Source organism: Megascapheus bottae, chromosome 33, assembly GCF_031878675.1.
Source record: "Megascapheus bottae isolate mThoBot1 chromosome 33, mThoBot2.hap1, whole genome shotgun sequence".
Taxonomy (NCBI): domain Eukaryota; kingdom Metazoa; phylum Chordata; class Mammalia; order Rodentia; family Geomyidae; genus Megascapheus; species Megascapheus bottae.
Genome location: NC_143541.1, coordinates 5,802,493 through 5,822,998, shown reverse-complemented (window position 1 = coordinate 5,822,998; position 20,506 = coordinate 5,802,493). Strand labels below are relative to the sequence as shown.

The window sequence follows — 20,506 nt, the reverse complement described above, 5'->3', positions numbered from 1 at the left end:
ACCACTTGAGCCATAGCTCCGCTTCTGACTTCTTCTTAATGGTTTATAGGAGATAAAGGTCTCATGCACTTTCCTGCCTGGGCTGGATTTGAACTGTGATCTTCAGATCTCAGCCTTCTGAGTAGCTAGGACTACAGGTGTAAGCCACCAGTGCCCAGCTAAGATATAATTTATAGAACATGAGATTTATCTAACCAGCTAGGTGCTGATGGCACACACCCGTAGTCCTAGCTACTAATGAGTCTAGGACCTGAGGATTGTAATTCCAAGATAGTGTAGGTAAGAAAGTCCATGACTCTTATCTCCAATTAATCACCAGAAAAACTGGAGGTGGTGCTGTGGCTCAAGTGGTAGAGCTCTAGCCTTGAGAAAACTCAAGGACAGTGCCCAAGCCCTGATTTCAAGACCCATGACCTGCAAAATAATAATAATAATAATAATAATAGTTAATAAAAATGAAAAATAACCACTCAAAGGTACAATTCAAGTTTTTGTTTTTGTTTTGTTTTGTATATTTTTAAGATTGTGTGGGCTAGAAGTGTGGCCTAATGGTAGAGTGTTTGCCCAGCATGCACAAAGCCATAGGTTGGATTCCTCAGTAACAGATATACAGAAAAAGCCGGACAGAAGTGGTGCTGTGGTTCAGGTAGTAGAGAAGTAGCATTCAGAAAGGGAAGTGCCCAGGCCCTGAGTTCAAACCACTGGACTGGCAAAAATAAATAAATAAAAGTTTATGTGACTATTACCAAAATATATATGTGGATGTAAATGTTTACTTAACGATATGTTGAGTTAGTCTCGGCCATTATTCATTAAATATATAATCAATAATACACATAATCACCTCTACCTGTTGTGTTTGAGTTAGAAAGACTTGACTTCAATTAGAAAGACATTACTTCAGTTATCACTAATTCTCATTACAATTGTATATAAAGCAGGAATCATAGCCAGGCCTGGTGGCTCAAACCTATAATCCAAGCTACTTAGAAGGCTGAAATCTGAGGATCAGGGTTCGAAGCCAGCACAGACAGGAAAGTTCAAGAAACTCTTTTTTTTTTTTTTTTTTTTTTTTTTTGTCAATCGTAGGGCTTGAGCTCGGGGACTGAGCCCTGGCCTTGAGCTGCTTTTCCTCAAGGCTACCACTTGAGCCATAGTGCCACTTCTGGCCTTTTCTGTTGATGTGATGCTGAGAAATCAAACCCAGGGCTTCATGCATGCTAGGCAAGCCCTCTACCACTAAATCACATTCCCAATCTTCAAGAGACTCTTTATTTCCAATTAACTACCAAAAAGCTGGAAGTGGAGCTGTGGCTCAAGTAGTCGATAGAATGCTAGCTTTGAGTGAAAAAGCTCAGGGATAACTCCCAGGACCGTAGTTCAAGCCCCAGGACTAGAACACCACACATACACCCTAAACAACAGTAACAACAACAGAAAAGCAAAAAAGAAGAAACAAAACCAGGAATCATTATCCACATTATAATGATGAGAAAATCTAGGGTTCCCAGAATAAGGCAACCCAGATCAGTGCCAGTAGCCAGAGTGGAGCTGGGACCAAAGCCCACACAAGCTGTTTTCTGTGCCCTCTTGCCTGATATCCTGGTGGGCCATGCCCCTTTGCCGAGCTGTGGAAATATGCCTTCTTCCCTTCTTTCGGGCCTTTCTGGAAAGCAGGCTAGCCTGCAATCAATCCCCCAGGGAGCCCCTGAACCTCTGCTCTTCTCCCCAGCTGGGGCTGACAGCCAGGGGAGTGGCTTCATGGAGCTGGAATATAATGGCCAGAGAGAGGCCAGGGCTGGCGCTGGCTCTGCAGAATTACAAGGAGACTGAGAGGGGGAGGTGAGGAGTTGGGGTGCTTTTGGTCCTAGAGAGCAAGTGTGGCCAGGTGAGGTGGAACTGAGTCAGGAATGAATGAGTGAACCTCAAGCAGGTGGAGTGCGAAGAGGAGAAGAGACCTTCTGCTTCTGTGGGGGCTGCTTGGAGGAACCCCAAGTTGTGAGAAGGAGAGAAGTGATTTTACCTGACTAGTGAAGAGGCTTCTGTTCCATGCTTGCTGCTTTGTTGCTCTTCCAATGCTGGGGGCTGAGAAAAGGAAGAGATAGATGTGAAAAGCCAGCCAAGCCCTTGGCTAGGCAGGCAGAATTCTGAACGTCCTCTAAAAGGCTTTGCAAGGAATCAGAAGCTGTGAAACGGGGGTTTGCCTCAGCTAACTCTGAGCGCTGAGTCAGAGCAAGGTGATACAGGTGGAGGCAGTTGGTTGTGCAGAAGTTTGGTATCTATGTGACTTGGAGATTAGGAGAAAAAAAATAGTAGCAGGTGAGAGCGAGGGCTTCCTGCCAGCCCCATGCTGTCCAGTATGAGTGCTGGAGCCAAAAGCCACCGTGTGTGTGTGTGTGTGTGTGTGTGTGTGTGTGTGTGTGTGTGTGTGTATACCTATGTACTGGGTCCTGTACTCAAAGCCCAGGCACTGCTCCTTAGCTTTTTGTTGTTGTTGTTGTTGTTGTTGGCCATGGGTCTTGAACTGTGGGCCTGGGCGCTGTCCCTGAGCTCTTCAGCTCAAGGCTACCGCCACAGTGCCACTTCTGGTTTACTGGTGGTTAACTGGAGATAAGAATCTCAGTCTTTAGTGCCCAGGCTGGCTTTGAACCTTGATCCTCAGCTCTTGGCCTCCTGAGTAGCTAGGATTACAGGCGGGAGCCACCTGCACCTGCCCACTGTGGGTATTTAAATTAGTTCAAATTCAAGAAAATCACCAAGACAGCTTCTTAGTCCTATTTATTAGCCACAGTTCACATGCTCAATAGCCACACACAGTTGATGGCTTCTGGTACTGGGGAGTAGAATCCTGCAAAGCTGTGGTCATCACAGAAGGTTCTCTAGGTCAGTAGGAAGTCCCAGAAGGGTTCGATTGCTCAAGGACCCATGGCAGAGTGCAGGTTCCGGCTCAGAAGTCTCTGAGCTCTAAGTGACTATCTTAACTCCAGAGCTGCAAGGGGCGTGACTCAGCTCCTGCCAGCAGAAAGTGGACTCTGTCCCAGGGGAGGCAGGGCCACCTCAGCTGGACTGAGAAGTCGTACTCAGTGTGACCACTGCCAGTGTGAGAGAAACATGGAGTGAGTGGGGCTGAGTGTGAGCTCTGGGGTGGGGGGTGGCAGGATCCAGCTCACTATAGGTGGCATCAGGGTGGGGGCAGCAGAGAACGGATGGGGAGCTGTGGGTGACTTCAGAAGACAGTGGGTCAAATAGGGCCAAACACATGGACCCCTCCCTTCCCGCCCTAACCAGCTCTTTTTGCCTTCCTCTCAGGTCCAATACGGTTCAGCTGAAAAGGATGGACTATGCCATGAAGTCCCTGAGCCTTCTGTACCCCAAGTCCTTATGCAGGTGAGGAGAGCCCAGGGCAGAAGGGAAGGGGAGACACTTCTGAGCAGGCGCTTAGACCTCCTTACACCCTGAGGTTCTGATTCAGGAGGTCTAGAGTAGCACCTTGTCCTTTAGGAAGCAAACACTGCCCCTTCCCCACCCAGCTCCATGCCTGGAGCAGGAAGGGGTAGATGGGTCTGTGCCAGCTGGTTTCAGCCCATAGGAAACAAGAATTATTAATCAGGGAAACAGAGGCACAGAGCCCAGGCACCTCAAACATCTGTAACATGGCCAAAATTTGAACTTGGATTTTTCTGAATCCAGGTTCCAGGTTATCTTGCTCCTTTGGTGTTCTCCCTTGTTAGACAGACAGACAGACAGACAGACAGACAGACAGACAGACGGTAGAGTTTCAGGGAAGCCTGGTCCTGGCGGTTTACACCTGTAATCCCAGCTGCTTAGGAAACAGGGATCTCAGGATTGAGGTTCAAAGCTAGCCAGGGCTAGGAAGTCTGTGAGATTATCTCCAGTTAACTACCAAAAAAGCCAGAAGTAGAGATATGGCTCAAGTGCTGGAGCTCTAACCTTGAGCACAAGAGCTCAGGGACAGGGCCTATGCCCTGAGTTCCAGCCCCAGAACTCTCTCTCCCGCCTCCCCCTCCCCAGTCTCTTTCAACCCCCCTCTTGCACACACACAAGAGTGAGTCTCATGGACTTTCCTGCCTCGGCTGGCTTTGAGCTACGATCCTCGGGTCTCAGCCTCCTGAGTAACTAGAGTTTGGGGCGTCTGCCACCAATGCCCCACTTTCCGGGTGAGAATCAAAGCTAAGACAGGAGGTGGTTATGAGTTACAGGTGGATCTCGTCACCTTGCTCATGATGTTAGATATGTAGCCCCCCCAGTCCTACCCAGAAGTCCTGAATTAGAACCCACATCAGAGCTACAGTCCCAGGGGACTTGCATGCCCTTGCAATGGCAGCACAAGTATTCTGGCGGGGTCTGAGTCAGGCCGCCAGAGCATGCGTGGTAGGCAGAGGAGGCAGAGGATAAAGCCAGCCTGGTGTGTGAGGGGGACCAGTGCAAGCAGCGAGCTCATCCTGATGTTCCAATCCCCCCAGGCATGTGGCAGTCAGCACGGCAGTGGTGACCCAGCAGTTGCTGTCAGAACCCAGCCAGGCAGCCCGGCCCTGTCGAGTGAGCACAGCAGATCGGGAGGTGCGCAAAGGCATCACGGCCCACAGCTTGGAGGACCTCCTCCGCAAGGTGAGCCGGGGAGCTGGCTCTGCCGCTGCCTCTCTCTTCCAGGTCCTGGGTGTGCTGGGGTTCTGCCGGGAAACAGGGTCAGGCCTTCAATGGCGAAAGGTTCCCATGTTGGTGTCAGCCCCAATATGTTGGTAGTGCCTGGACAACTGGCTGCTAGAAAGGTCTGGGAGGTGACAGGCAGTACGCAGCCTGTCAGGTCTTTGGGAAGGTGTAGGAAGGTGAGGAAGAGCCAGGCATTATAGTGAGAGCAAAGTTATTTACTAGTGCTGAAATTGACCCAAAACGCATCTTTCCACTCAGCACCTGTGTTCTTCTGCCTTTTGTCCTGAAGGGACAAATCCACACAGATGGTAAGAGGGCAGGCTGCCACTGGAGGGAAAATAGGAGACACAAAAACGGACTGCTAGAGAGGCTGGGAGTTTGGCCTAGTGGTAGAGTGCCTGCCTAGCATGCACAAAGGCCAGGGCTCGATTCCTCAGTATCACATAGATGGAAAGGCCCAAAGTGGTGCTGTGGCTCAAATGACAGGGCACTAGCTTTGAGGAAAAAGCCCAAGGACAGTGATCAGACCCTGAGTTCAAGTCCCCAGGACTGGCCAAAATAGAACTTGACCTCTAGGGCTGGGAATGTGGCTTAGCATGCATGAATCCCTGGATTCAATTCCTCAGTACCACATAAACAGAAAACACCGTAAGTATCTCTGTGGTTCAAGTGGTAGAGCACTAGCCTTGAGCAAAAGCAGTTCAGGAACAGTGCCCAGCCAGCCCCCCTAAAAAAAAAAAAAAAAAAAAAAGAGAGAAGACTGCTAATGGGACTCTGTGTTTATTTTAAGGGTGATGAAAACATGGTCCTGAGCTTGAACTCTGGGCCTGGACACTCCCTGACTTTTTTTTTTTTTTTTGTCAGTCCTGGGCCTTGAACTCAGGGTCTGAGCACTGTCCTTGGACTTTTTCTCAAGACTAGAGCTCTACCACTTGAGCCTCAGCACCACTTCCAGCTTTTTTCTATGTATGTGGTACCAAGGAATCGAACCTGGGTCTTCGTGCATGCTAGGCAAGCACTCTACCACTAGGCTAAACTCCTGGACTATCCCTGAGTTTCTTTTGCTCAAGATGAGCACCCTACCACTGGAGCCATGGCACCACTTCTGGTTCTTTCTGTGATTACTTGGAGAGGAGATTTGCATGAACTTTCCTGCCTGGGCTGGCTTCGAATCATGGTCCTCAGATCTCAGCCTACTGAGTAGTGAGGATTACAGGTATGAGCCATTGGTACCCAATACATTTAAAAGCTGCACAAGACAGTTGGACTATTAGCAGGCTTTCTTGGTACTAAGAGACAAGAAGAGAAGAGTGGGCAGAGGTCCCACAATAAAGAGCAGGGTCCAATGCCATCCCTTGGGTCCTAGCGCTCTTGACCTTTCCCTGGCACCTGAAGCTGCCAGGTCCTCCATGCTGGTCCTGTGGTCCCATGGGGATGGCCAGACCCTCACTGATCTGCAACCCTAGGTCCGGGACGTCTTCAAGCTGAAAAGCAAGTCCTTCACCCTGGTGTTGGAGGAAGATGGCACCATTGTAGACACAGAAGAGTATTTCCAAGCCCTGGCAGAGGACACAGTGTTCATGATCCTCCAGAAGGGGCAGAAATGGCAGCCGTGGTCAGAGCAGGTGAGAACCTACGTGTGCCGGGGGAATGCTTAGAGCTTGGAAGTCACTGAGGGCTCCTGACTACATGTTTGTCTGGCAGCAGGGGACTAGGTATCAACTCGCCCATGCGCACGAGCCCGACAGGAAGATTGATGTGGCCCGCATAACCTTTGATCTGTACAAGCTGAATCCCCAGGACTTCATTGGCTGCCTGAATGTGAAGGCAACTCTCTATAACACATACTCCCTGTCCTACGATCTACACTGCTACAAGGCCAAGCGTATTGTGAAGTGAGTGGCTTGGGATGGGCTGGGAGGGGGTAGGGGAAAGGAAGAGTCTCTGTTGGTTCACATGGAGCTCACTCTGTCTGGAACAGTGTCAGGAAGGGAAAAACCCTGCCCTGTAAGTTACTGGGGTTGGCCTGAAGAAGGGTACTGGTTAGTGACGTATGACTAGTCCTAGCTACTCGGGAGGATGAGATTTGAGGATGACAGTTCAAAACCAGCCTGGGCAGGAACGTCTATGGCACTCTTTCTTACCTCCAGTTAACCAGAAAAAAGCCAGAAGTAGAGCTGTGGCTCAATTGGTAGAGCACTAGCTCTGAGCATGAAGCCCATAAATTCAAGATCAGTACTGGCAGCCAAAAAACCCCCCAAAAACAAAAACCAAAACAACAAAAAACCAGAAAACACTTTATATATGAATTTTGCACAAAAAAAATGTAGGGAAGCTGGGATGGTCTTTTTTGTTTTTGTGAGTTATGAGGCTTGAACTCAGGGCCTGGGTGCTGACCCTGAGCTTCTTTGCTCAAGGCTAGGGCTCTACCACTCTATGCCCTAGGTCTACTGCTGGTTTTCTGGTGGTTCATTGGAGGTAAGAGTCTACCAATTGTTCCTACTCAGGCTGGCACTCAACATCCTCAGATCTCAGCCTCTGGCATAGCTAGGATTACAGGTGTGAGCGACTGGGGTTATCGTCTTAGTCGTCTGTGACGGAGTCCGAGGGGCGGGAGGAGGCCAGCCTCTGCTCCTGTCTGCACAATACCCTAAATAAGGCGGTGTTTTAGTCGTTCCATCTCAGGTAGTCAGACTGTGTCACTGAGCGAAGCCGATGCAATACCAGCCCCTCTAGGTTGGCGTGGCACTGTGAAGGGGGGCAGGGGAAGAGCTAATCACTGTCTTTCTGACCCATGTCATGGCTTCTCCCAGGGAAATGCTCCGCTGGGCACTCTTCAGCATGCAGGCCACAGGACACATGCTGCTGGGCACCTCCACTTACATGCAGCAGGTTCTGGATGCCACAGAGGAGAGGCAGCCTGACAAGGCCAAGGCGCCCTCCCTCATCCCTGCCTGTCTGAAGATACTACAGTGAAGGCCCAACACCTCAGACGCCTGCCCTGGCCAAGGTGGGAGCCGGGACCCTGTGCTCAGCCGGCCAGACCCCATGCCTAGCAGCTAAGCAGCTTTACGTCCTTACGCCTCACTCACTGCACAGGACCATGGAGGTAGAAGGCAGGGCTGGAACCTGAGCAGGCTGACGGATGAAATACCAGTTCCTACCTTGTCCCCATTCCTTCCTCATTGCCTCAGGTCACTTAGCTGATCAGGGCTGGTCACTGGCAGGCTCTGTTGCCATGTTCACACGCAGTCCTTGCATTCCACTCTCTCCTTGCTCTCTACCCAGAATGCTCAAGTGACTTGTTGAGCCACTAATGTATGATACTGGCCAGTTTGCAATAAATTATTTATGCCGACATCTCCCTTTTTTTTTTGTAGATTGTGGGGCTTGGACTCGGGGCCTGGGTGCTGTCCCTGAGCTCTTCAGCTAAAGGCTACCATGCTATCCCTTGGGCCACAGTGCCACTTTCAGTTTTCTAGTGGTTAATTGGAGGTAAGTCTCATGGACTTTAGTGCTTGGGCTGGCTTTGAACCTTATGAGCCACCACACCCAGCTCCCCCCGGCCCCCATCCTGGGCTTGAACTCCAGGCCTGGGCCATGCCCCTAAGCTCTTTTGCTCAAGTTTAGTGCTCTACCATTTTTGAGCCAGAGTCACTTCCAGTTGTTTTGGTAGTTAATTGGAGATGAGTCTCATGGACTTTCCTGCCCAGGATGGCTCTGAACTGCGGCTCTCTGATCTCAGCCTCCAGTGTAGCTAGGATTATAGGCCTGAGCCATTAGCACTCAGCTCCTTTGTATTGTCTGAGGCTAGGGCTAAGGAAAAGAGGAATCTATCCCCCCAAACCATTCCCTATTACAGGAAATAGTACTTTTTCTACAGAGAGTTGGAATTGATTTTAGAAGTCTGTTGAAAAAACAACAAACTGAATTTGAGACCTAAGCAGGGGATAATTAACACAAGTGCCAATTCCAAATAAAACTTGCCTATCAGTTGGATTAACTCATTTTTCTTATTTTTAATTTTTTTTTTTTTTGCCAGTCCTGGGCTTGAGCTCAGGGCCTGAGCACTGTCCGTGGACTTTCTCAAGGCTAGAGGTCTACCACTTGAGCCTCAGCACCACTTCCGGCTTTTTTCTATGTATGTGGTACCGAGGAATCGAACCCGGGTCTTCATGCATGCTAGGCAAGCACTTTAACCACTAGGCCAAACTCCCGGCCCCTTATTTTTAATTCTTCAGTGATTTTTTTTTTTGTTGTTTTGGGTGGAGGGGAGGAGAGCTTGAACTCAAGGCCCAGTACTATCTCTGAGTTATTTATTTTTTCCCTCAAGGATCGTGCTCTACCACTTGAGCTATAGCTCTTCTGGCTTTTTGGTGGCTTACTGGAGATAAAAGTCTCACACTTTTCTACATGGGCTAACTCTGAACTGTGATCGCCAGATATCAGCCTGAGTAGCTAGGATTACAGGCGTGAGCTACCGTGCCTAGCTCAAGCTGGCATTTTTCAGCCATAGCCAGCTCACATAAGGCGAACATGAAAGACTTGCATTGCAGGTGGCTGTGCTTTGGCCTGCAATCCTCAATTTCAAAACTCCTATTACTTCATAACTCTTACTATAAAGCCTATTTGGACTCAGTTAATGCTGAGACAAAGGGCTGAGTTGGCCGACCCAGTCTGGAAAACTATTGCCTGTAGGAAGAGTAGCCAAGGCCAGCTGAGGAACACTTGCTAGTTTCGCTTGTGGCTTTTTGCTGAGTTTCAGACTTTCTTGCGTTGGCTCGGTTGGTTAAGAATCATGCCCAGATCTCAAGCCTCCTGAGAAGCTAGATTACAAGCACGAGCCACTGGTGTCCACATGAAAACACGATTTTGTTGTTTGTGGGGCTTGAACTCAGGGCCTGAGCACTGTCCCTGAAGCTCTTGTGCTCAAGGCTAGCATTCAACCACTTGAGCCACAGTGCCATTCCTAGTTTTTGAGTGGTGAAATTTAAGTCTCATGGTGACCTTTGTTTAGGCTGGTTTCAAATCATGATCCTCAGCCCTCAGCCTCCTGACCTCCCAAGTAGTTACAGGATTCCAGGCGTGAGCCACCAGTGCCCAGCTGAAAGCACCTGGAGACTGGCTTAGGCTCCATCAGGGGGATCTAATGGCCAGAGGGCGTGGTATTTGCATTGTTGCTCTATCCCTGCTGAAGCTGTGGCCTCCCAAGATGGATAGGGGTGATGCAAGCTAGTTCTTTGTCCTCAGGCCCACTCTGCCTAAGGCCTGGAGCCTTACTGAGTCCAGTGACTGTGGCCTGTTGGTGTTGGGCCCTGTCAGCCTAGAGAAAATGGCCTTTCCTGGTGCCAGGAACTCCCAGTAGAGCCATGTGCTGTAGTGAAGGTGTCTTAATCTTTGCTCAAGCTGATAATAGGGTATAAAGGAGGTCGATCAGAAATTCTAAAATACCATGGGACCTATGACAAAGCAGTCCTACACTAAAGGTGGAGTCCCAAACTACTTTCAGGGGTGAGGTGTGGCTTAACGTAACAGCACTTGCTTAGCAAACTCAGGTACTGCCGCTCATGAAAGCATTTTGGTTAAAAATTCTGCCACCCTCCCATATTTGTGCATTTAAAAAAATTATCTGAAGCCAGGCAAGGTGGCTTACACCTGTAGTCCTAACTCAGGAGGCTGAGATCTGAGGATCAAGGTTCAAAGCCAGCCCAGGCACAAAAGAAGCTGAGAATCCTATCTCCAATTCACCTCTAGAAAACCAGAAGTTGGGCTTGGCTCAAAGGTAGGGCAGTAGCCTTGAGCTGAAGAGCTCAGGGACAGCGCCTAGGCCAAGCTCAAGCCCCATGACTGCCCCCCACCCGGGCAAAAAAAAAAAAAAAATTATGGTTCCTTTCCCTTGTGATAGTGGAGATTGAATTAAAATCCTTATGAAAACTAGGCATGCACTCTACCATTAAGATATATCTCATGGGCTAGGAGTTTGGCCTAGTGGTAAAATGCTTGCCTACCATGCATAAAGATCTGGGTTTGATTCCTTGCTACCACATACATAGAAAAGCCAGAAGTGGTGCTATGGCTCAAGTGGCAGAGCCCTAGCATTGAGGAAAAAGCCCAAGGACAGTGTTCAGACTGAATTCAAGAGCCAGGACTGGCAAAAATAAATTACACATATATAAAATTTCTAGACCCAAATCTACAATTAAAAATACACAAGCTGAGAGCCTCTGACTAGCCTCTGTAAAAGAGCTCTTTGGGACTCAGATTGGAAGGGTCACAATTTGAGGCCAACCTGATCATATACCTGCTAAGTATGTGGGCATGGTAGATTGCACCTGTCCTAGCGAGGATGAGATCTGAGAACACTATGGCTCCAGGCAAGTGTGTGAGGAAGTCTTTTGCGATTCCATCTCAACGTAAAGAAGCTGGATGTGGTGGTACCTGCCTCTCACCGCAGCCATGGCGGCAGGAAAACAGGAAGTTCATGATGCTGGGCATGAAGAAGACCCTGATATCAAAACCAGTGAGGGGGGCTGGGAGTTTGGCCTAGTGGTTAAAGTGCTTGCCTAGCATGCACAAAGACCCGGGTTCGATTCCTTGGTACCACATACATAGAAAAAAGCCGGAAGTGGTGCTGAGGCTCAAGTGGTAGAGCTCTAGCCTTGAGAAAGTCCAAGGACAGTGCTCAGGCCCTGAGCCAAGGCCCAGGACTGGCAAAAAACAAAAACAAAAACAAAACCAGTGAGGGAAAGAAAGGGATGGACGCATGACTCAGTAGCAGAGTGCTCAACAAGCAAGCATGAAATCTTGAGCTCAAGCCCTAGTATCGCCAAAAACTAATAAAACAGTGGTGGTGCCTTTCTCACATAGTCTAAGAACCCGAGGAGCAAATGCACATCTGAAATATATTATTGCGGAAACTAGTTGGAATAACACTAGCTTTGGTAATACTTTTGAGGAACGGCCCTTTTGAGCTAGGTGTTGGTGGCTCACACCTGTAATCCTAGCTACTCAGGAAGGTGAGATCGGAGGATCACGATTCAAAGCCAGAGGAAACAGAAAAGTCCCCGTGAGACTCTTATCTCCAACAAACTACTCAAAAAAGCCAGAAGTGGCAATGCCGCTCAAGTCAGAAGAGTGGTAACCTGAACACAAAAAGAAGCTCAGAGACAGTGCCTAGGCCCTGAGTTCAAGACCTAGCATGGGCAATGAAGCAAAACCCTGCCCCTTTAAGGCCTATGATGGGTAATTCTTCTCGTTCCCACCACATATGCAGATTACATACAGACTCACAAACCCACTTTTACATAAGCATTAAGCATTTGCTGTATTGAAAAGATTTTTAGTTCCAATACTAGTAGTACAGTTACAGAGAGGAAAAAAAAAATAAAGGCTACAGAGCATATTTTTAAAACTTATTTGCGGGTATGTTAAATATGGTATGTTATATATTGGAGAAAAATGGGTATTTTTGTCTTTGAATTTACTACTGACAATTTTCTGTGCTAAGCATCGATATTCAACCTGGCTTTTCGCCTTTTGGAAGCGTATTTACACACAGTCCTCAATGTTGAGAAGATCCAGGACTCGGTAGAAAAAAACATTTCACACTTAAGTTTGTACAACAGAAATGTCTCAGCAGTCAAAGTGAAAGAAAACAAAAACATGCAAACCATACTTTTTCTGAAAACACTAAACTTTAAACAAAGCAAGCAGCGAAGCACACAAATGCAGAATGAAAAGAGCCTTTCCCTTCCACCAAAAAAGCAGTTATTTCCCTACTAATTTCACTAGGCGCCGTTTACTTTTCAAACAGGAAACAGGGAGACGATTAAAAAACAAAAACAACAACAACAACAAAAAAAAGGAGCAACGGCGCAGTCCCGCGATCCCGCAGCTCTGCGGCAGGTGTCTGTCTCAGTCTTCCGCGGGGTGCTTCAGTAGCGCGGGGGCGAGTAGGACGGGGACCGGGACCGCGAGGTGTACCTGCCGTGGGCGTAGTAGGGCGACGGCGACCGCCTCCTGTACACGGGCTCGCGGTCTTGGGCTCGCCACCCCCCGCCCCGGTACGACCGGCCGTAGTACTCGCGGCCGTAGTACTCGCGATCGTCAGTGCCGCGGTCGTAGCCTCGGTCGTAATAATCCCAGCGCCGGTAGCCGCCGTAGGTGGGTCTTCCCATGTAAATGCCGGGCGTCGGGGTGTGCGGCCTCTTCGTGATGGAGAAATCCACCCGGATCCTCCGCCCGTCGAGCTCCATGCCGTTGGCGCGCTCTTTGGCCTCCTTGGCGTCGTCCACGCTCTCGAAATACACGAAGGCGAAGCCCCGGGAGCGCCCGGACTGCTGGTCGTACACCACCGACACGTCGGCGATGGCGCCGTACTTGGAGAACACCTCCCTCAGATCCCTCTCGGTGGTGTACAGGCTCAGGCCGAACACGCCCAGGCAGCAGTTGGGGTCCGGGTCCTCCCGGTTCCCGCCGCCGCCGCCGCCGTGGCGCCGCTGCTGCTGTTGCTGCTGCTGCTGCTGCGAGGCGGGCGAGGGCGAGCGGCTGGGGCTGCGCCGTCTTCCGCGGTCCCGGCTGTAGTCCCTGCCCCCGGACCGCTGGCGGGAGCGCGGCGGGGACCGCGACCGGGAGAACCGCCGCCGGGAGCCCCGGGGGCACCGCGGCCGGGACTGGGACCGGGAGCGGGAGCGGGCCGGGGAGCGGCCCGCGGCTTTCCGGGGGGCCGGGGCGCTTCCACTTCCGGAAGCCGAGCGGGATTCGCGCTCGTCGTCGTCGAACATCCGCTCGCCGCTGTCGCTCATGACTCTGGGCCCGCCCTCGTCGCCTCCGGCTGGGTCTCAAATCTGCAAAAGAAGGTGTCAGCCACAGCGTTCACAATTACCACCTTCCCCTCCGTCTCGGGGGGAACCTCCGCTCGGAACAAGAGGAGAGAGGAGTCAAGCTCACCGTTTCAGGCCATCATGGCGGGGAGCGCCCGGCAGAGCTGCTCTCGTCATGGCCGGACAGGAAGCCGACGAGGCCTAACAGGAAGGGCCCAGGACGGCCTATGGTCCTCGAGGACACGCCCACGTGGCCCACCCCGTCCAATCAAATCCCGGCTTGCTCTGTTCCACCTCCCCGGTCTATGCAGATTAGGGACCACGGGCTGGGGGCGTGGCTAAAGCGGTAGAAGGCTTCCCTAGCAAGACCAGGCCCCGGTTCAGGCCCCAGAGCTGCTTCAGGCCCCAGAGCTGCTTCAGACCCCAGAGCTACGGCCCAAGTGCAAACCCCAAACAAAACCCAGATTCTCAATCAGTCAGTGGGATAAGTCACTTATCAGATCAGTTACACGATCCAGTCCTAGAAAAGGCTGAGCGCAGTGGCTCATGCCTGTAATCCTGTGTCACTCACAGGCTGAGATCTGAGGATCTCGGGTTCGAAGTCAGCCAGGGCGCTAAAGATCTTGAGACTCTCATCTCCAATTAACAACTAGAAAATGGGAAGTGGAGCTGAAGAGCTCAGGGACGGCTCCCAGGCTCGGAGTCCAGGCCCCACAACTGACAAACAAAACAAAACAAAACAAAACAGGGCCGGGAGTTTGGCCTAGTGGTTAAAGTGCTTGCCTAGCATGCACAAAGACCTGGGTTCGATTCCTTGGTACCACATACATAGAAAAAAAAAAAAAGCCAGAAGTGGTGCTGAGGCTCAAGTGGTAGAGCTCTAGCCTTGAGAAAGTCCAAGGACAGTGCTCAGGCCCTGAGCTCAAGGCCAGGACTGGCAAAAAAACAGAACAAAACAAAAAAAACACCTTTACTAACAATTCTGAAGTATGCTCTCCTACCCTTTGCAATCAAATTAAGTTGCAATAACCAAGCTGGGTGCAGCTCAGTGGTAGAGCACTGACACTGGATTCCCTCCACAGCACTGAGACACAAGTCAAAACCTACACTAAAAAATCCTGAAACTTGACCGTTTATAAACAAATATAGTTGTGTTATGTGGTTCTGGAGATAACTCCAAGAGGAAAAAGTGAGACCTGGGATGGGAGTTCTTGCCTAGCATATACAAAGACCTGGGTTTGATTCCTTGACACTACATAAACAGAAAAAGCCAGAAGTGGTGCTCTGGCTCAGCCTTGAGGAATGCCCAAGGACAGTGTTCAGGCCCTGAGTTCAAGCCCCAGGACTGGCAAAAAAAATAAATAAAAATACATGTTCCCTCCCTTCCCCCCCACCCCAAACAACTGAGGAATGAAGCCAAAGGCCTCTGGACTCTGGAGTTATAACTTTAGCCCCCCTCCCTTTTTTTGTCGATCATGGGGCTTGAACTCGGGGCCTGGGCACTTTTTGCTCAAGGCTAGTGCTCTACCACTTTGAACCACAGTGGCACTTCCAGCTTTCTGGTGGTTAATTGGAGTTAACAATCACCCAGACTTTACTTCCCTGGCTGTCTTTGAACTGGGACCCTTAGATCTCAGCCTCCTGAGTAACACGTGCCTGACTTTTTGGTTTGTTTTTAGATTAAGGCTTTGAGAACTTTGCCAGGGCTAGGGTCAAATTCCCATCTTCTGCGGGTGCCTTCCCTACTGAGAGATGCAATGATTTTTATAGCATCTGTTGCTTGCTATAAGCCTCTCCTGTGTAACTAGATGCTGGCTTTTTTTCTTTAGTGATAAATAAAGGGGGAAGGGGGCTAGGAAAGATATGAGTGTCCTGGCACTTGAACTCAGCGCAAGGGCACTGGCCTGGAGCTTCTTTTTCTTTTGCTGAGAGTAGTGCTCAACCATTTGAGCCACAGCACCACTTCCAGCCTTTTCCGTGTATGTGGTACTAACCGAATTCCATCCAGGGCTTCATATACACTAGACTGCTGTGTCACACTCCCGTCCCTGTGTGTGTGCGTGTGTATGTGTGCACAGATCCTGGGGGCTGTAATAACTCAGGGCCTTTGCCTGAGTGCAGTTCCTGAACTTCTTTTGCTCAAAGATAGCAACCTACCACTTGGGCCACAGCTCTACTTCCTGCCTTTTTTTCTTTGGCTCGTTTAACTGGGAGGTAACATTTTCACAGGCCTTCCTGCTCGGGTGAGGCTTCCAACTGTGATCCTCAAGAGCTCAGCTTCCTGAGTGGCTGGGATTTCAGGTGTGCGCCAGCGAGAGTCCTGGGAAAGTAGTTCAAGCTGAGGGCTGGAGTTGCCGTCCTGCCCCACCAGGCCCGGCTTTGCACTGCACGTGATCGTTACAGAGCCACAGCAAAGAATCCATTTTGTTGGCTGTGTCTCCTTTCCACTCCACATCGCACCTCTTGTATTAATATCTGTGTGTGTGGGGGGGGGACACACCGGGGTTTGAACTCGGGGCTTTGTGCTCGCTAGGATACCCTACTGACTGCGGGAGCCAGGCCTCCAGGCAGCCCCTCGGATCCAGTGGCTTTCTTCCCGGCCTCCCCGTCCCTCCTCCCGGCCAGCTTCCCTCGTGGCGGTGGACGGGCCCGCAGGCGGGCGGGCCGGCTCCCCACGGCTCGGCCCCACGGCCCCGGGCTTCCCGTCTCCTCCTCACGAGGCGGGCGGCGCCGGGGGACCCCGCACCCCCCTCCCCCCCGAACCTCGTGTGCCGCCGGGGTCCGGGACGGGGCTGATCGGAGCTCCCACCCCCGGGCTCCCGGGGTGCGACGGAATCGGCGGGGGGGCCACGTCGAGCCGGGGAGCCCCCGACCCCCCGCGGCTTCCCGGCTCCGGGACGGCTCTTTGTTTCGGCGGACCCCCCCCCCCTCGGAGCCTCCCGCGGCCCCGGGCCCGGCTCCTCCCCGGACGGGGCTCCGCGGGTGGCGGAGGGCGCCGTGGGGGCCCCGGGGCGTGGGATTACTTTTTCGAGTCCACTTACTCGGTTTACAAAACCGTGCACGCCGACGGTTCTCAGCCCGGAAACTCTTCACGAAGTGGAGGGGGAAACTCGCCCGAAGCCTCGACCTTCGGCCCCGGTGGTCTCCGAAGACGAGGACTCCACCGGGAAGGAAGAAAGAAAAAAAAAAAAAAAAAAAAAAAAAAAAAGCCCCGCTGCCTCAGTTTCCCCAAGACCACGAGCACGAGTTTGCGCCTTTTCGTTCCGGGCCGCAGGCAGAGTCCCAACTACCCACGGCGTCGCCCCGCCCGCTCGGCATTCCGAGCGACAGTCGGCCTGGCCAATCAGCGCGCCGCTGGTCAGAGCCCGGGGCCCTTCCGGGCGCATGCGCACTGCCCGTGTTCCGGAGATGGGGGGCTTCCGGGTTTGGGGCCGGGTCTCGGTTGTCTGCGCGCGGCCCCTGCACGCAGGCTTCGGCACCCGGGCCCGGTAATCACCGCCGGCCCCGGCTTTGGTGGAGCAGGAGGGCGGCCCGGGAGGGATCCCTACGAGGTGCTCGTGGGTCCCGACGCGGTGGTGCAGCCCCCGGAGCCCCGACGTGTGGCTCGCCCCGGGCGGGGTCCGACCCCGCGACCCCCCCCCCCCCCATTGTTGCTTCGCCCACTTTTTCCAGGCGGCAGCCGCAGCCTCGAGGCCCGGATGCCCCGGAGGCCCGGGGGTGGCCGCGGCCGGGCGGCCGCACGCGGGAGGAGCTGCTGGACGAGCTGCGAGCCGCCCTGCTGCGGCGGGAAGGTGAGGGGCGCCCCCGGCCGGCCCAGGGGCCGGGGCCGTGAGTCCAGTGGTTGACCGACAGGCTCCCGGGGCAGCGGTGCGGCCGTCTGGCTGAGGAAAACGATTTCTCCAAACCTGCGTGCTCCTTTCGTGCTGTGTTCCCGTCCCCGAGCACTGTGGCCCAGCTTACAGACAGAGAGCAACCGGGGCCCTGCTGCCAGCCACCGCTCAGTATTCATCAGACACTAAGCCATGCGAGGGATCTTTGCTGTGAATTAAACGGTGGGGAGACACACGTCAGGGACCCAGACCTCTCTCTTGGGTGGCATTTGAGCCAAGATAATGAGCCGAGACCTGTGAAACTGAGGCATTAAGCAAGTACCAAGGCCCCCGTGGTGACAGTGAGGAAAGACCACAGACTGGGCTTGTGTGAGGTTGGGGTTCCCATGTTGAGATGAATGGGAAGGTACTTTCATCAGGTCATGGTGGTTTACTGTTGGCTTTTAATATGTTCCAGGGCCTCTAGTGACATTGAACAAGCCACCTGGACTGCCAGTGTCAGGTATGGGGTGTTGGGAGGTAATGAAGGGAAAGGTGCTGTTTCCAGGGGAAGGGTGGCCCGTGGGGAGGTAGCTCTGGCCCTGGGGAGGAGCCAGTGCCCTTTTTTCTTCTCTAGGAAAACCAGGAGAGCTGACATTGCAGTCTGTGCTGCCTGAACTGAGCCAGGCCCTGGGGACTGGGGAGTTACAAGTGGTCCAAGCACCAGGGAAGTAAGTGATTAGAGTGGGAATTTAATGATCAAACAGCTACTATGTATAAAATTCATAGTCCAGTACCTGGCTGATGATAAGTGCAATGATATTTGGGTATAAGCATCCTGGGGGCCAGAGCAAAACAAGAAACAGAATGATCTAATCTTGTTAGCTAACAAAGGGAAGCCTTGTTTTTCAGGAGGTCTGTACTGTAGATCTGGTGTTACTGTTTTATCTTAAGCCGGACAGTACTCCTTCCTAGGGGTGTTTTGGAAGAGGGGTAGAAGGAGTGGGGCTGGAACTCAAGGCCTCATGCTCTTGCTTAGCTTTTTCAGTCAAGTCTGGAGCTCTACCACTGAGTCACATCTCCACTTTCAGCTTTTTTTGTGAGCTAATTGTAGTTGGAGTCTCTTCTGTGTGGGGCACCTTCAGACCAGCATCCTCAGATCTATCCTTCCTGAATAGCCAGGAACTATTCAGGCTCAGTTACTCTGAGCCTCCAGCATCCAGTTTCTAGGGTCCCGTGTTGTGAGTGGGCCCACAGGGTGTTGTGTGGTTTGTCCCTTCTTCCAGGGAGTCCTCTGGGCTTGTTCTCCTCTCCAGTTGTCCCCAGACAGCAAGCCACCTACAGAAGTATTTTATCTGCTCTAAGAAGGCCCAGAGACCCACAGCCACCTACTAGTAAGCAGAGTGGTGAGGCTGAGGACAGCAGGGAGTGGGGCGTGCCCACAGGCCACCCCATGACCTCTCCTGCCCTTTCTCAGTGCCATCACTGATGGCATCCCGACCCCCCCAGAGGGGAAGATCTGTGTATCCTTGACCCTGACCTACACTGGTGACGTCAGCCGGGTGAGTCGGGCGGGGAAGCAGGCCCTTCAGTCCTGTGACCTTGCAGAGGAGTCTGGGAGGGATGGGGGGGGAGCAGGCAGCTCTGTGTAACTCTCAGGTGTGAAGGAACCTTGTTGAGGCTTGGCTGGCACCACAGGTGGTTCCAGTCAAGTCCCCATCCCGGAAGAACATTGTGGAGGGTGTGAGGAGGACTCTCAGCCTTTTCCGCGTGGTGGCCGCGGGCTCTGGCTGTGCCCTGGTCCAGCTGCAGCCACTGACAGGTGGGTCAGAGCCCCGGCCGGCCTTTGGACAGTATTTGGCTCAGGCAAACTTGGGGACCTCTGGTGGCCCCCACGGGTTTGGGGCTTGGCCCCGGATAGCACCCAGAGGGAATGAGGGTTGCCATCTTAGTAGTTCAGCCATTGCCACGATCTCAACCCGACTGCCCCCCAGCCCTCTGCCCCTCACTGCCCCTCGGGATTGGGGAGGGGAGGAGGAGAGCCTGCCAGCCACGTCCTGCCGTCCTGTCCTCCTGTCGCCCAGCCTTCCCCAGTCAGCTGCAGGTGCACATGATGCTCCAGCTCTGCCCCGTGCTCGGGGACCACACATACGCCTCGCAAGTGGGTACCGTCCTAGGCCAGCGCTTTCTCCTGCCAGCTGAGAATGCCACGCCCCGGAGACAGGTGCCTGTGCCCATCTGCCCTCCTCCTTCCAGAGAGGGCTGGGAACCAGGGCGCCCTCCTGGTTTCCTGTGTTCTTGACCCATCTAGTCGTGTGGCTTGGGTCCTATGCTGCCCACGTCGTCAGTGAGAGCCCTGAAGGGTCTGTCCCCCTCAAGTGTGGTGGTGTGTGTGGGGGGTACTTGTCACTCTGACCTTGAGCCCAAAGTACCAAGGTCAACATTCCCTTGTGTCCAGTGTGATGAGGGGGACTGAGGATGGATTTCACCTGCAGAGGTGTCATCACATGACCTCCGCAGGCTGCAGGAGTGGGACGTGTAGTTGAGCTGTGTGTCCAGGAGAAAAGTGATTTGGGGAATTCCCAGCAAGTGTGTGTACACAGACTCCTCAGATGGGGAGGGGAGGAGGTGCTGGCCTCCCTCCCTCTGCATTCCCCCTGGCTGCCATACTTGTTTCTTCCCGTCAGGTCTTGGGTGAAGCCCTCCTCCACCTCCTCCGCCTCACTCCCTCCCAAGCTGCCCAGCTGCCTCTGCACCTCCACCTGCACCGGCTTCTCCTCCCGGGCACCAGCCACAGGGATGCCCCCTTGGAGCTTCTGGCTCCCCTGCCCCCCTATTTCTCCAGAACTCTGCAGAGCCTGGGGATCCCCCAGCAGTAGCCCTCCCTCTGCCTGTTCCCCCTTCCCAAGTGGACGGCAGCACAGGGTCAGCGTCTCGTGGTCAGTGTCCCAGGCTCTGAATCAGGCAAATCCTGGCTCGGCCACTTGCTTGCTGAGTGGTGTCGGGCAAGTGACTTCTCTCTGAACTTGAAATAATAAAAATCCCTACCTCAAGGTCTGCTTCAGAGGCTTCGTTGTTAAAATAAATATTTAGGGCCAGAAGTCTAGCCAGTGCCTGGCTCATTTTCTCTTATTACACTGCCTCAGTTGGCCTCAACTCCTGGGCTCAACAAGCCTTACTGCCGAACCCTCCTGAGTAGCTGGA

The 20,506-nt window shown here is 52.6% G+C and overlaps 2 protein-coding genes and 1 pseudogene across 6 annotated transcripts; 2 read left to right on the top strand and 1 right to left on the bottom strand.

The window, feature by feature from the left end:
- The first annotated feature begins 1,758 nt into the window (after positions 1-1,758).
- Cidec (cell death inducing DFFA like effector c) lies at positions 1,759-8,029 on the top strand. 3 transcript variants are annotated; one of them, XM_090323869.1, is made up of 6 exons: positions 1,759-1,842; positions 3,310-3,387; positions 4,485-4,629; positions 6,138-6,296; positions 6,379-6,566; positions 7,485-8,029. In XM_090323869.1, the coding sequence occupies exons 1-6, from the start codon at positions 1,778-1,780 to the stop codon at positions 7,645-7,647; spliced, it is 798 nt and encodes a 265-aa protein (XP_090179995.1). In that variant the 5' UTR covers positions 1,759-1,777; the 3' UTR covers positions 7,648-8,029. The 3 variants fall into 3 exon arrangements, with proteins under 3 accessions (XP_090179995.1, XP_090179994.1, XP_090179996.1); XM_090323868.1 differs by having other exon boundaries at positions 6,376-6,566; XM_090323870.1 differs by lacking the exon at positions 1,759-1,842 and adding an exon at positions 3,015-3,116 and having other exon boundaries at positions 6,376-6,566.
- Positions 8,030-11,346: 3,317 nt separating this feature from the next.
- LOC150042851 (transformer-2 protein homolog beta pseudogene) lies at positions 11,347-16,803 on the bottom strand (annotated as a pseudogene). 2 transcript variants are annotated; one of them, XR_016533523.1, is made up of 2 exons: positions 16,535-16,803; positions 11,347-13,517 (listed from the first exon to the last, which is right to left on the bottom strand). The product of XR_016533523.1 is annotated as a transformer-2 protein homolog beta pseudogene, transcript variant X1 (transcript). The 2 variants fall into 2 exon arrangements; XR_016533524.1 differs by lacking the exon at positions 16,535-16,803 and adding an exon at positions 13,621-13,859.
- A 73-nt stretch (positions 16,804-16,876) lies between these two features.
- Positions 16,877-20,395, top strand: Rpusd3 (RNA pseudouridine synthase D3). The gene is made up of 9 exons (XM_090323866.1): positions 16,877-16,981; positions 17,166-17,284; positions 17,781-17,825; positions 17,940-18,033; positions 18,589-18,696; positions 18,780-18,864; positions 19,001-19,124; positions 19,387-19,526; positions 19,990-20,395. Exons 1-9 carry the CDS (start codon positions 16,878-16,880, stop codon positions 20,179-20,181), a joined length of 1,011 nt encoding a protein of 336 aa, XP_090179992.1. The 5' UTR covers position 16,877; the 3' UTR covers positions 20,182-20,395.
- The last annotated feature ends 111 nt before the right edge of the window (positions 20,396-20,506 follow it).

Bases quoted from the DNA above. Each gene is read 5' to 3' on its own strand.
- Rpusd3 (XM_090323866.1), top strand. From the start codon at position 16,878: ATGCGCACTGCCCGTGTTCCGGAGATGGGGGGCTTCCGGGTTTGGGGC. The intron at 17,826-17,939 runs GTATGGGGTGTT...TTTCTTCTCTAG, and splicing joins ACCTGGACTGCCAGTGTCAG to GAAAACCAGGAGAGCTGACA. The intron at 18,697-18,779 runs GTAAGCAGAGTG...GCCCTTTCTCAG, and splicing joins AGACCCACAGCCACCTACTA to TGCCATCACTGATGGCATCC.
- Cidec (XM_090323868.1), top strand. From the start codon at position 1,778: ATGGCCAGAGAGAGGCCAGGGCTGGCGCTGGCTCTGCAGAATTACAAG. The intron at 1,843-3,309 runs GTGAGGAGTTGG...CCTTCCTCTCAG, and splicing joins AAGGAGACTGAGAGGGGGAG to GTCCAATACGGTTCAGCTGA. The intron at 6,297-6,375 runs GTGAGAACCTAC...TTTGTCTGGCAG, and splicing joins GGCAGCCGTGGTCAGAGCAG to CAGGGGACTAGGTATCAACT.